General features: G+C 40.8%; 1 protein-coding gene across 4 annotated transcripts in view; it reads right to left on the bottom strand.

The window, feature by feature from the left end:
* The window catches only part of AMPH (amphiphysin), a 117,050-nt gene that overhangs the window by 52,197 nt on the left and 50,049 nt on the right, over window positions 1–14,804 (bottom strand). For all 4 annotated transcript variants that reach the window (XM_084896416.1, XM_084896415.1, XM_084896418.1 and 1 more), the window contains exons 3-4: window positions 7,974–8,028; window positions 526–620 (exon numbers count right to left, since the gene is read on the bottom strand). In XM_084896416.1, the coding sequence (XP_084752542.1) occupies window positions 526–620; window positions 7,974–8,028 (150 nt within the window). The remainder of the gene's footprint in view (window positions 1–525; window positions 621–7,973; window positions 8,029–14,804) is intronic.

Below are 14,804 nucleotides of genomic sequence, written 5' to 3'. Positions count from 1 at the left end.
ATCCTATGGCACACCAAAAATATGCGTTTTTGCTGACCTAACAAAAAATAGGTATAATTTTGATTCATTCACAAAGGGTGGCTATTATTGTGTTGGCTGTTGTTAATTTTTTTTAACAAAGTCTAAGGGAAAAAAGGTCAGTGCTTCTGACTAAATAGTTAGATATTGCATGTTTTCAAAATTCTTGCAGCCCACCCATTGAGGTACACCAATTGCACCAATTGAAAATTACTGGGTTAAATACATATGCATATGTACACATGTCGTCATCTAATTCTCACAATAGCTTTATGAGGAAAGTCTTATTGTTGCCATGACTACACAAAAGAGAATACCGAAGTCCGGAGATGTTACATAACACTATATGTATATGGTGTCTGTGAATGTACCTGGTGTTTGTCCCCTCATGATTAAGGCTGAGGAGAGGTAAGAGGCGGTTGAGGAACAGGCTGAGTGAGCAGCACTAGGTAGGAGCCTCGCAGAAGCCCCCCGAGGCCTCCTGTGTGGGGCCGTTCTGGCTCTTACCTCGCCAACCATCTTCACATCTTCCCGCCCATACCAATCAGGCTCATAGACTTCATGCAGCGACTCGGTGAGCTTCATCGAGGCTTCTTGCATGCCTGGTGTTGGAGAAAAACAACTCCTGTTAGATAGGTGAGGAGTTTCTTCCTCCTTCCAAGTGAGAGAAAAATCTTTGTTAATCATTTAAAGCAAAAATGGTAAAGGCACAACTGCTAACTGCATCTGTAATTATATCTTTGCTTGAGGGTCTATAAGATTTATCTGATTACAGTGAGCATTTTCTGTTATTACTGTGATAATGATAGATATTGGGTCCTGACAATATCAACCATGTGTCCTATTCTGAAAACAACAACAATAATAATATGCCCTGTTTGTGTGCTGTCAATTGCCAAGCAGCATGGAACCATAAATGAATAGGACACCTAGAATACTTGTCCATAAAACTACAGAGTCCTAAAATGAAATTAATTTAAATGACTTTAAATACAAGAAATAAAGCATTTTTTAGAAGCAGGTAGAAGCAAAATCAACAGGTTTTTAGGACATAACAGTTGAAATTGGTTTAAGTAGCCTAACAATTTTCAAAGGAGAACAAAAGGTTTTATTTTTGCAATATTATTAAAATCTATATATATTGTTTTACTATTTTTTGTCATTTTATTCTTTATTAAGTACACTACCAAACTAAGGCTACCACTAGCCCATGTGGCATTTTATACAAATTTGAAGAAGCTACCCCTTCCTCAAGTTAACACAAAAGTTATATTACTTAATTCTCAATAGTAACAAATGCCAGGAAAAAAAAGTAATTGTATATAAATTATACAAATAAATGATTTATTAAAAAATAATGGAAAATTCAAATGTTTAATTATAATATTAGGCACTTAAGTCATTTGGATCTAATAATTTGTTGTAAGATAGATATACATATTTTCTTGGTAGAAATGGTTAGTTTTGATCGTTTTAAGGCTTACTTTTTGTTTTTAATAGCTCATAGGTTGCAGAAAGGATCACCAGATTGGTCACCTTTCTTACGTATTGTGGACTTTGCATTGGTTTTAACACATTTAATTTTGAGAGGCCGCATTCTTCACTGATCATGGCATTGGTGGGATTAATTTTACCTTGAAAGTTTCAAAATTGTTTGAACATGGATCTGGTAAATTATTGTCATAAAAATATTGCAAAATTTTGGTGAGAGAATACTAGATTGTACAAAGACAACTTTAGGTTTTAGTTTTTTATACATTGACGAATGAGGCATAACACCCTTCAATTTCAATTGTACTTTTTTTCCCAGTGTAAAATTTTTATATGTAGAATTAGGCAGCTGGACTCAGTTAGATGGTGCCGATTTTGTTGGCAGCATCCAAAGCATGTTTTATATTAGAACTCTCAGAAAGCTTAACATTCTTAACTCTATGGGTCAGAATCCTCAGTAGAAAGACATTTGGCTATTAATAATAGGAAAGATATAAAGTTTCCGGGTGCAACATGGCAATATAAATAATCACCAAACCTTTTCTATCCCTCCTTCAAAACATGGAGGTGAAGTGTGGGTTGCCATGGAGACAAGGGGCAATGTTTGGCTGCAGACATGGAGAAGGTGTGACCTGGCTGAGCTGGTTCCTGGGCCTTTGTCCTTAGGGGATAGGAAAAGGGGCTGGGTAGAGGGAGCGCAGAGGATGAGCCAGTGCTGTCATTGGAAGCAAAGACACATCTCATAACTTAATGCCAGTGAACCAAAGACAGAAAGACTTTTGTTAAACGGGAAGCGGCAGCCATCTAGACTCAGCCGCATGCTGGTTGGATTTCAGGGAGTCCGTTCTGGGTTCAACTGTGAGAGGAAAAACAAAACAAAAGAAGATGTCTGAAATGACAGACGTACGTCCTTGGACAGGATGCATAAAAGTCAGCATGTGATTTTGTAGCTGGTAGTGCTTTTTCACTCTCTGGGTGCAGAATGACCCCCGGTCTCCTCCCCCTGAAAAGAAGGAAATTCCTAGTGGGTCTTTGCACATCACTGGCTGGAATGTGACCCAGGGCCATGCCCCTCTCCATGAAGCACCTCACTGAGCTTGTGAAAGGAGTCCTTGACAACAGGCGGAAACACCTTCACGCAAGATGAAGCCCAGGCAGGCAAGGGGGGAAACGGTGATGCCTCCAGGTCCTCGGAGGAAGTGAGAGTCTCGTAGGCGTGCAGAAAGCCAAAAGTCACGCACACAGCGGCGTTGGTCGGTCCCCAGCACGTGAGGATGCTCTCCCCTGTACGTGTGGTCATGGTGAGGCGGCGGCAGCAACAGGAGCTCCAGTTTCCACACTCACCCCTCCCCAAGTACAAGCCTCTGTGCTAACAATGTGCCCCTGCAATTCAAACCACGTCAGGTGCTGGATGACCCCCTGAAAGTCTTCTGAAGTTTTTATCCTTATAAATAGCTGTTCAGACAGGTTATTAATGCCTTAGCAGGAAGAAAAAGAAATAATGGTATCACAGGACAAATAACCTTTGTGGTAAAAATAAAACTGTGAATGGAAGCTTAAAATAACATTCACGTGACCTTACTCATTGAGGTCCAAAGCAAAATGTGGCAGTAAATGTGTCTAGCAGCCTAAAGTAACTACTAATTGCTGTGTGGCTCAGTAGGGATGGATAATGTGGAAAGAATCTGCTTTGACATAGAAATTGTTTCTAGAAGACTCTAGACAAAGTACTGGGTGGATGTGCAAGTGAACAAGACACACGCTTTGCTCTTAAGGAACAGAGAGACTGACAGGGAGATTTCAGGGACTCAGAATGTACTCTGCTGACAGATGTAAGAGGAACAAAGCTAAAACCTGTTTCCTTTAATGCAATTTGTCAACATTAAAGCAGAAGATTTGTGATTTTCATAGGAGAATTCTGTTTTACTATTAGATAGGGACTACTTCCCTCTTCAGAATTTTGGACTTTCTCCAAGGCATTTGTTGTAACAATCTCTATTTACATTTGCAGCCAAATCTGTGAATCTCTCTTTGTCACCAAAGATACCTTGCATAGATTACAGTGCTACATGAGTCCTCTTTGCTTAAGCTGCCTGAGGGTATATGTTTTAGATAAAGGCAATCTCAGTTAAAATGTATTATTATAATAACCAACAGCAGCTATAAACCACCAACAGAATAGCTGAAATATTGCAAGTTTTACCCATTGTTGAGAAGGGAGTTGTTGAAGAAGACTGGGGTTGCCTCAAGTAAAAGGAAGTCTTTAGAGTGTCAAGCAGTGGAGGAGAGGGGAAGGTAAAATACCCAGATTGTAAGCAGCTCAAGAACAGCCAACTCTACTGCGAGGCCATGCTGACACCTAAGGCACATACAATTCATTACACCACGTGGTCACACTCTCCTTAGAGAAATATGCTCTGTGTTCATTGTCCCTTTGTCTGGCCTCCTCACCCACCCACTGGATCTCTGCCGGGCATGTCCACCTGGGGGTCCCACCAGCACTTCTGACTTTCCTGTCAAAACCTGCTCCTCCTCCTCTTCCCCATCTTCATGAATATTGCCCAGTGGTCCCAGTTAGGAAACTGGAAGTACTCTTCCATGCATCCTCCTACACGGAATTTGTCAGCAAGACAAGCCAATTCTGCCTGATTCTCAGGTGAAGTCTCTTCCTTCAGGCCCACAGCCCCAGCCCACAAAAGGCACCCATCATCCATTACTTAGATGAGGTAAAACAATCCATGCAAACGGTCCAGCAAGTACCTAACACACTGCAAACGGTCAAATGCCAGCCTTCCTAAAAACTACTTTTGGAGGCAGTATGACATAGTAATTAAGATTGTTATTTGCAATCAATCGGCCTTTATCAAAATCTTGGTTCCATCATACACCATCTGTGTGATCTTAGGCAAATTACCTAACTACCCCAAATCTCGTTTTCCAAAGTGCACATTACTTAGCAATAACGGGATTTGCCATAGGGTGCAGTGAGAATCACATGACATGAAGCAGTGAAAGCTTATGTCAGTGCCTCACACATAGAGCTCAGTAAATGTTGGCTATTTATTGAGCTAAACTCCTTGGAGTTCCATTTCCTCTAGCCTGACTTCCAAACAACCACAATCATTATTTTTCTAAAATGCTAACCTGATCATGTCACGCATTCCCTTGCCTGTGATAATGTAATGACACTCTCTCCCACATGCAGAATAAACTCCCAGGATAATGCAATACATTAGCGCCTCTTTGTGCGTCTCATGCAGCTGTTTCCTGCTTGCCCCTCACTAATCTCCTTGTTCCCTCAAGAGCCCATGCTCCTTCCTGCTTCCTGAGCTTTTGTACAGGATGCTCCTTCCAGTAGCAACCTCCTTCTTTGGTACAGCTTATAACCTGATGACCAGGTAGATTCTCTTTCTTGGTCCATTCAAGTGTAAGTTCCTAGGAAAGACAATCCCTGGCCTGGCATCCTGTCCCTTACATAGTAGAGTGAGGCACTGCCCTCTTCGGGGATGGCACTGCCCTCATCTCCATCCTCTCAAATGGTGTCAGGCCATCATTAAGGCTCAATGGGATGGCCGCTGCTAAACTAAATGAGAGCATAAGATCTACCTTAAAAAAACCCAAGAACGCCAAGATCAGTGATGATGAGTAGAGCTTCACCCAATTTCACAGAATCCCAGAGGTGGAGATTTGGGGGCTTTGAAGAACAAGTGGAGGACTTTACAGATGAGGAAACCAAGGCAGCAGAGAGGCTCAGTGATTTTCCCACGATTGATCCTGACACTAGACCCAGGGCCCCCCCCCCCCCCCCCCCACCTCTCCAGGGCCAGATCTTGTTCCTCTACAATCCTGCCTGCAGCATGAGGTGGCTCGAGTTCTTTCTGTGGAAACAGAAAAATTGGCCAGGAAAGCACTCTGAAAATGCAAACTGTGATCTACTTACCAAAAACCCTCATCGTTTAGTGTGCTCCCAAAACCCCAAAATGTGCTCCAAGGAATTCTAACTCGGTAAGATTTTGAAAAGAAAAAAAGTATCCCACAGTCAAATAACTGGGAAATGCCGCTTACTCCCTTAGGCCCTCTGGCAATTACACTGATATATTAAGGGTTCTGATAAACTCTGAGTAACCTGTTTAAAATTTCATTCCAGTCAGTCTTGGTCAAAGTAATGTACCTGAATCTCGTTTGTGGGGTTCCACTTGTTAACATCATCCAGTCAGTAAAAGGTGATGGGGGAAAACAGAGGTCCTTTCACTCCACTGCCATTAGCAGTGGAGTGAAAGGTTGCTTGGATGATACCCCCAGTGTCTCTCTGAGCTAACCTTTCACTAAGGGATTTTCCTTCTAGACCACCTTAAGGAAAAGAATTATGCCAGTCTTCTTAAACACATTCTCCACAAAGTGGTAAACTACACCAAAATATATAAAATTTGAGGAAGAGATCCAATTCACTCAATGAACAAACTATTCCGCCTTTTACAAAACCGGCTAACAGAAAAAAATTCTGTGTTTGAAATATTATCTAATCTAATCCTAAATCAATAATTAAAGAAATACATAGAGTGCCTTCTATTTTCTGACTGGACTATTCTAATAATAATAGTTGAGGTTAATTATTGAGTGCAGTGAATTATGAAGTTTGTAAGTTTGTGGAAGTAAAATTCTCTGAGCTTCACTTCTTTGCAAATGTAAACCAAGGCTAATGTCAGCCTTGGCTGGGTGGCGTGGTTGGTTGAAGCATCATACCATGCACTAAAAGGTTTCAGGTTCAAGTCCCAGTCAAGGGCATTCATTACCTGGCTTGCAGGTTTGTTACCTAACATGTGTGAGAGGCAACCAATCAACGTGTCTCTCCCAAGTCGATGTTGATGTCTCTCTCCCTCCCTCCCTCCCTCCCTCCCTACCTCCCTCCATCCCTCTCTTTGCCCCCTCTCCATCCTTCCCTTCCACTCTCTCTAAAATTCAATGGGAAAACTATCCTTTGGTGAGGATTAATTAAAAAAAAAACTTTTGCCAAACTGCTCTCATTTTAATAAATGCAGTGTTTATTAAAATGCATTTCATTTTCAGAAAGGACTCTGCTCCCTACAGCTTTGCTGATGTTAGGTATTATGTTTCATTTTCATTTAATGTTTTTAAACATGAAATCACCTTCCCTTTGGTTTTATTTACACCTCTATAATTTTTTTTCAAACAATTCATCTTTATATTTTGGTTCATTTTCATTAAATGTTTTGCCTAAAAATTTTTTAAACATACATATATCAGTTTTATATATTTATGAGGTTAAATCTCTCAGTCTTTTCCTTTATGTCTTTTTGTCTTTTGGTTACCATGGTCAAGACCTCATCACCCAAGACTAGAGACTAAGTCTATTTTATTTTATTTTATTTTATTTTATTTTATTTTATTTTATTTTATCTTATCTTATTATTTTAGTATACCTCTTTGTACATGTATTTACATTTTAACTATGTTTGGAGTTAAGAAGAAGGGAGTACGAGGATGGGAATCTCACTTTTTTCTGAGTGTTTAGCCAGTTTATCCAATACCCCTTGAGACAATCCATTCTCTCCCCACTAATCTCAAAATCTGCCTTGTGATCTATTACACCCATGGGTTCACTAGGAGCTGCCCCCGTGCTGGGAGCTGTATGACACAGGGCAGGAAGCAATGGAACCCTCATCCCTAATGCTCTCTCCTCTCTTAACCACGGGCCTCATTTCTTTGCCTCCTATGGCTGAAGCAGAAACCAATGCCAGCGCCTTTCTGTCCCCAGACAGTGGCAGGGATACAGGTGTGGCTGGTTTCCACTCACCACAGACAGTCCAGGGCTGTGACTCCTGATAATTCTCCACACCTGTCTCTGCCACGTTTCTTGCCCCTTTCAACTAGAGCAGCAGTTACCAGCTGATGGTGCGGGAAGCACTGGTGGTCCTTGAGGTCTGAAAGTTTGGCGACCGCAGACCTAGAGGGCTGAAGTGTGTGTGTCTCTCCTGGGACATGCTCTCCCTCAGGGTGTAAACCAGCTGCAGCTTTTCTGAAACAAGCTCTCGAGCTTGCTCTCACAGCTCTTCCTAGAAATCTCCTGCATGTGGGAGGCTTTATTCCTAGTTTCCAGCATCAGGGCAGACATATAGAGTGTTCCCAGATATGTGTACACACACGTTGAATAATTATAAAGACAGTGTTCATTAAAATGCATTTCATTCTCAGAATTGAGCTATCAGCTGTGGAAGTGTGTATACATTTTGGGGGATGCCCTGTATTTTTTTTCCCTTTGCACATGCAGATGATGATCACGCCAATGGGAATCTGGGAGTGGGTGGATTGAACACCTGTGATCAAGTGCCATCTTGCCAGAAAGCCAAATGGTGTTGTAATTAACTCTCCATCTTGTCACTCATGAATTCCAAGAACAACCTGTGCTTGTAGCATTCCGTAAACAACGCATGCACACACGTTACCTTTGATCGCTGCTAAATATCCTCGGAGTTCCCGCTGAAGCCTGGTGCCCTCTGCCTGGAAAACACACAAACAGAGAGATGCTGAGTGCTCTGTCTCTATTTTGCATTGGAACACGTACAAATCAGTAAGTGTCAGAATCATTATTGCCAGGGGCTCATTCTTGAACGAACATAAGTATGTGGAGCCGGGCTGGTGTGGCTTAGGGGTTGAGCATCGACCCAGGATCCAAGAGGTCTCTGGTTCCATTCCCAGTCAGGACACATGCCTGAGTCGCAGGCTCAATCCCCAGTAGGGGGCATGCAGGCAAATTGCCATAAGCTAGATTATGATGATGATGATGATGATAATAATAATAATAATAACAACAACAACCCAGGTTGGATTTCCAAAACATCAAAGTGCAGTGGGAAACTGTAGGGAAAGGAGGAGGAGAATAAAGAGAAAAGGCTGATGATAAGCACCTGTAAAGATAGAGGATGAAGAGTCAGGCCAAGGTCCGAAACATCACTACAAAATGTCAGAATTTGGGGAAGAAAGAGGTCTTTCTGCTACTAAATATCTATGATGTGACCGGCACTGTGTAGATTCTGAATACACAAAATTTTGAAAAGTGATGGCTCTGGGATATTTTATTCTTGTCACATCTACACTGCATCTTTCTTCCAGATCTGTTTTGGGGAGGATTGGACATTCCTCCCCATTCATATTAAGCATGGCTGTGGGACTTGACATGTGAGGGGAAGTGGCGTGGCATGCGGCTTCTGAGCATCATAGTCATACCAACTCTCTCTCTCCCCATGAGCCCTGGGCTATTCCAGAGCGGGGTTACTTCTCCACCATAAGTCATAGAGCGAAGGGAACATGAGGTGCATCTACCATTCACATTTTTCTAAGTGAGAAATACAGCCACGGAGGTATTGCTGCTACAGCATAACCTATCCAAACAACCTGATATAATGGTCCACCATCAACAGTGGAAATGCTGCAAGATGGAGAAGGCTGAAATCTAACAGGAAAAAAAAAAAGCCAATGGAATGAGTGAGCACTAAAGACATTTACAAAAACATTTCAGAAAGGAAATCCAATGAGAAAGGTCAAAGAGAAAGTGGATGGCTTAGCAAATTGAAGCTCTAGTGCTGGTCCAGTGATGGAAAGAGGAAGAATGGTTCTGAGAGAAGACAGCAAGGCCCAGAACCATTTGTCACCGCAGATGGCAAATAATTCAGAGAGATTAATATCTGTAATAAGATATGTGGTTTACATGGACAGATCCAGACCAACTGGCAGCCTAAAGCTCTGAAAGGTACAACTGGGATTTAAATAGGGTTGGGTTCCCCCAAGGCCACATTTTTCTACGTGGTTGAGTGTAGACCTTGGGGGTACTGAATGGCTTGCCTAGGGCACATGCAGCCACAAAATAAACCTACAGCATCTTTATTGCTGGAACAACAATTTATTGAGGGTGAAGGGGAGAAAATGGGGAGAAACCATTATTTTATAACTATCCTGCCTGTTGTGATGTTGAAAGAAAACTGCACAGAGATGAAAAACAGAACTTCCCAGACATCTGCTTCCTCTGTGCGCTGTAGGACCTCAGCTCTACCACTGCCCATGCCTCCCCTGAGAAATGTGAGAGGCACTAAGACAGGGCTAACTTCTCACCCAAAAGGATGCTTTTCCCTCAGAAAGTAACACAAAGCTATCGGTGGTATGGCTATAAGTTACCACAATTGTCCAGAATATCTAGAAATAGCAAAGGGTATTCTTCTCCTAACTATCAATATTTAAGGAAGAAAGCCTGTCAAATTATGCCCACAATTAAGCCATTGGTTTTTCTTTAAGAACAAGAAAGGGAATGATTTATTCTAGCCCAAGGAAACAATAATTGTTTTTAAATGAAATAAGAATCTCCAAAAGAGATTTTTTTTTAAGCTATAAGAGTGGAAGAAAGTTCAAATTATACAATAATGGCTTAAACAAATGAGTGCAATTTAAGTGGGTAAACTTAAGTTAATTTAAATAACTTTCTTTCTGCCCTGGCCTAGTGGTTCTGTGGGTTAGAGCATCCCTGTACACCAAAAACAAAACAAAACAAACAAACAAACAAAAAAACAAGGTTGTTGGTTGGATTCCAGATTGTTGGGGTGTTTACTGGAGGCAACCAATCAATGTCTATTGATGTTTCTCTCTTTCTCTCTTTCCCTCTCTTTCTCCACAATCAATAAAAACATATCCTCAGGTGAGGAGTAACATAACTTACTTTTTTTCTAATTGTTAAAATTCATAATTTTCCCTGAGCATGAAGGCTCATAAATCATTTGGTAATAACCATTTTAAATTTCACTTATATTTCACTTGAATCAAAAAGGTAAAAGAATCCCGAGAGAAATTTTCATCTAGAATATGCCACAGAGTAGTTCTGCACAAAACCTATTGCACAATAAAGTTTTCTTAACATCATTATTCCATGTGAATTATAAGACATTTTACATTTGAAATAAATTCTTATAGCACTGCTATTTCATGGAAATTTGTTCCAAATTCCTCTGAAAATTACCACTTTCGTTATGCAGCCTTGAATATTGCACCCTCCCATGCATAGAAAGAGACTCAAAATTTCATATCCTTGAGACTATATGCATGTTTTCTCCCTTCTTACCTCTACAAGGTAAGATAAAATTATTATCCTGACTCATGGTCACACTATCCTCAGGGCTTAGAGCAACATAACAGCAAATGAGTGTATTATAATTCAGTTGTCTGATTCCCAACTCATACTTCTCTTTGACAAGATCCAAGAAGGATTCACCACCTACAGAATTCCTTGCCCTGGCATAGAGTATAATAATGTTACTCTGGTGTTAGAGGTTCTTTGTTTATTTCTTTTCAACTGAATCATTTATCAATGTCAGGAGCTACTACTTCTCCATCCCACATGGTCCCCAGATCCCTTCCTTCCCACACAGCCCGAGGGAGTAGGCCTGCTTTCCTTTCCTTATTAAAACTACCTCCACCTACTCCCTCCCTGGGGTGCCACATTCTTGCAGAGCTCATGAGAAGGAAGCAGTCTCCCCAGTTCCCTGCTTCCCAGCTATCCTGGAAAACAAGACAGAGTCATTTTGGGTTTCATCAGGAAGATATTAAAAATTAACAGGTATGCAAAAAAGCATGCATGGTTTTAAACCTTATGAAGGTCCAAGAAGCACTGCCTCCAGTCAAAAACTCCCTTTATTCCTTTGCTGAGTGGCATCTTGAAGCTGTTGTTTTCTTCTTGTACTCCTGAGGACTGCTCATGATATCCCCACCAAGGAGTAGGGTGAAATTTAAAATCTAACTAAATAGTCAGAGAAAGAATGCAGAAGGTACATCATTTTGGGAGGATTCAGATATCTTTGTTATTGAACACAAACAAATCGCATTACATACCTAATTAAATGTTTCCAGATTCTTTTGCAGCAGGTTGATTCTCAGGAGCACCAATTCCTTAATTATAAAGATGATGAAGATGATGATGTTGAGTGTATGTATCATGGGGCAAAGATGGGGATGGGGGTGGAGGTGGGGCAAAGGGGTTCAGTTCTCAGACTTGCTGGGCTCAGGACATCTCTCATTTGTTGGTTCCCAGACTTGCTAGGCTCCAGGCAGCTCCCTTAAGAACCCTGGACAGCACCCAGGCATGTTTGTGATTCAACCTCTAAAGATTTCATCTATGTTGTGCCAAAGGACTGGCTATACAATAAATGCAACCTCATCAAGGTTTCCCATTGCTTTCTGGTAAGAACACAGAAGAGCAGAAGATTTACAGACAGATTTTCCTCCAAGCTGAGCCAGTGCGCTGGTAAGAAGAGCTACCATAGATTGGGACACACAGAAGAGCTATGGTAAACCTTTATGTTAGCATTGGGTGTTCACACAGGACTGTGTTAACCTGCACTAAACTGTGTGTGAAAATTAATGAATCAAGTTGTTTATTATTTATATACACTAAATTCTGATGCATTAAAAATATGCTAGTGCTAACAAATACTTTATGCCTAGGATTTTAGGGACTAATATAGAAGGTATACTCTTGTTAGGTCAGTCACTTTTGCCCAGAAGAAAGAAGCCAGTGTTGAGGCATTAATTTGACTGAATTGTAGACACCATCCATAAAATGCATGAATACTTTCTAAAACACTAAACTCAGGACAGCAACCACTACAAATTCAGGGCACCACGCTCACATACTACCACACTCATGACACTGCAGCCCTGTCTTGCAAAATCAAATCCAATGGATTTTATTCATAGGTTATACAGAGCTAGCAAATCACTTTAAGGCATTAAGTATTTAATGCTCATTAAGCAGGCAATGTTGAATTGACATGTTAAAATATAGTAAATGTAATGATTTATATTTATATATCATTTTTGTTATAAAAAGAAAAATATAGACAGGAGGGGGGGGGAACAATTACAATACAGACAATTTTTTTTCATTAACTTGTCCCTATAATTCAGAAACTAACTGTGAACTGATGTTTGGAAAGGGCTCAAAGAGAAACCCAGCAGTACTAACAGATATATGAGAATTGATCTGAGGAGATATAACTTCACAAAGTGGTGATTTCACCTAGAAAAGTCCAGTCATCTCATCTGTGATCCTGAGCCGACAGAAGGTCTCACAGTTCCATTATTATTTTTGCCCAATACTGACATTTTTCTCTTGAAAAGGCTAAGTAACATGTCAAATTAAAATTGGCTCAACTTCTCAGAGTTCAGACAGGTCAACTCAATCTTGAAAGCCATGCTACTGCTCTCTTATATTTGAAGCTCAGAAGAAAATTAAATTGTCAAGGAGATGAGACTTAATGAAGCAATAATCAGCACCTTGATTAGCAGATGACTAATGATATGTAATATCAGACTCCACTTATGATCAAAGCCAACGCTAGTCTGCTAAACACTGCAGGCATTCTTGGTTTACCAGAAAATGGAGCTCTCCCTATCATAAGTTCAGGTGCATGAAACTGGAAGACAAGAGTTTTTCTAAAGTAACAGCAGCAGGGTCTCTAAAATTTCCTTTTTTTTTCCTTCTTGTTTTGAGCTCTTTAGAGTAAACAGAAGCTGCCTTAAGAACCCAGCACTGATTTCAAAAAATAATTTCTCCATTTTTAATATTTTTTGTCACATATTAAGGCAAAAGATATGTTAGGAAATCAGAGAGGATTTTGAAATCTCATTCCTGGACGGATGGCATTAGGGGCTAGTACATGGGAGGGAAGTGGATATCAAAGAGAACATCTCACTGTTCACATTTTTATCCAAGCTTCACGACCTAATTTCCAATTATCCCTGAGTCATCAACTCCAAGTACAGCTATGATATGAAGACCATATAAAATATACTTTCTACCTTTCACTAAAACAAAATTAGAAAGCTAGTTAGTAATTACATATACTATTTTTCCATGTGTTTGCCTTAAGCCTTGAGTTTATACAGATCTCTATTCTTGTCTTTTGGAAAAGCTCACCCATTGTGTGCACAGGGGGATGAAAATGCCTATTAGAATCATTAAACTCATCACACCATGCAGGCTGCATACAATTTGAAGACATGCTTTATTGCCCTTAGGCAATTGAGTTTGTGACCCTTGAAAAGCCATTCCAATTTCCCCCCCTTTCATTGTGTATGAAGAGACTTGACTTATGAGGTACATTAGGGGAATGATACAAAATCTTTTCAACTTTTGCCTTAATACCTAGAGGACAGAGTTGAATTTTGTTGATGGGGGAGAGGGGAGAGACTGACCTAGGAATTAAGGCAAACTGCACAGGTGCTCCACCCCCACAATAACACTTCCTGAGGCTTACTGCTCTGTTTCTCTCTGGGGATATGGATGCCAGCTTGCTATTGACAATGTCCTATCATGTCCAAATGAGACAGAAAGTGGAAGTACTAGAAAAACAACAGTTACATCAAGCTTCAGAGATGCATCATTGGAAGGGAAGAAATGCCTTGCCCCTCATTGCTCCAGTCATAATGTAACAGCCAAAATGTTTCTGAAACTGCCATTTGTAATGCTGTATTAGTGTATGAGAGCTGCTATAACAATATACCAGACTTGGTGGCTGGGGAAAAAACAACAACACAGAAATTTATTTCCTCACAATTTTGGAGGCTAGAAGTCCAAGACCAAAGTATTGGTAGGTTTGGTTTTGCCTGAGGTCTCTCTCCTTGGCTGGCAGACAGCCTCCTCCTCCCTGTGTCCTCACATGGTCTTTTTCTGCATGTGTTCATCCCTGTTTCTCTCTTATGAGGACATCAGTCACATTGGATTAGAACCCTTCCACATGACCTCATTTGATCTTAATTTCCCCTTCACTGGGCCTGTTTCCAAATATAGTCACAGTCTGAGGTGTAGTGCTGAGGTATGCTGGAGGTTAGTTAGAACTCCAATTGATAAATTTAGGAGAGGCACAATTCAGTCACAACACTGTCCTCAAAGGCACTGGCTTTAAAGACATGGATGCCAACTGCGGACCCATCCCAGTGGAATCTACTGCAGGTCAATGAGAATAATTTAACTAAAAGCATTCTCTGTGCTCTTGTAATGCAGTTCTACTCTATTCACAAAACTAACGACTGTTCACTTTTTCTCACGATTCCAGAGTATTGTACCTGTGACTCATAGAGCATCGTGTTGACGTAGGTGGGCTGTGGGGCTGCTGCCCAGCTTTAAAATATTGAACTCTGCTACCTCGAACTGTGCAACTCTGGGCAACACAGAACTGCTCTGGACCTCTGGTTCCTTATCTGTAAAGTGAAGATGATAACATCACTTACTTCCT

The sequence above is a fragment of the Pipistrellus hanaki genome, assembly GCF_964339955.1.
Source record: "Pipistrellus hanaki genome assembly, chromosome: 10".
Taxonomy (NCBI): domain Eukaryota; kingdom Metazoa; phylum Chordata; class Mammalia; order Chiroptera; family Vespertilionidae; genus Pipistrellus; species Pipistrellus hanaki.
The sequence above is the reverse complement of the archived record's forward strand: the minus strand, read 5'-3'. Positions and strand labels throughout refer to the sequence as shown.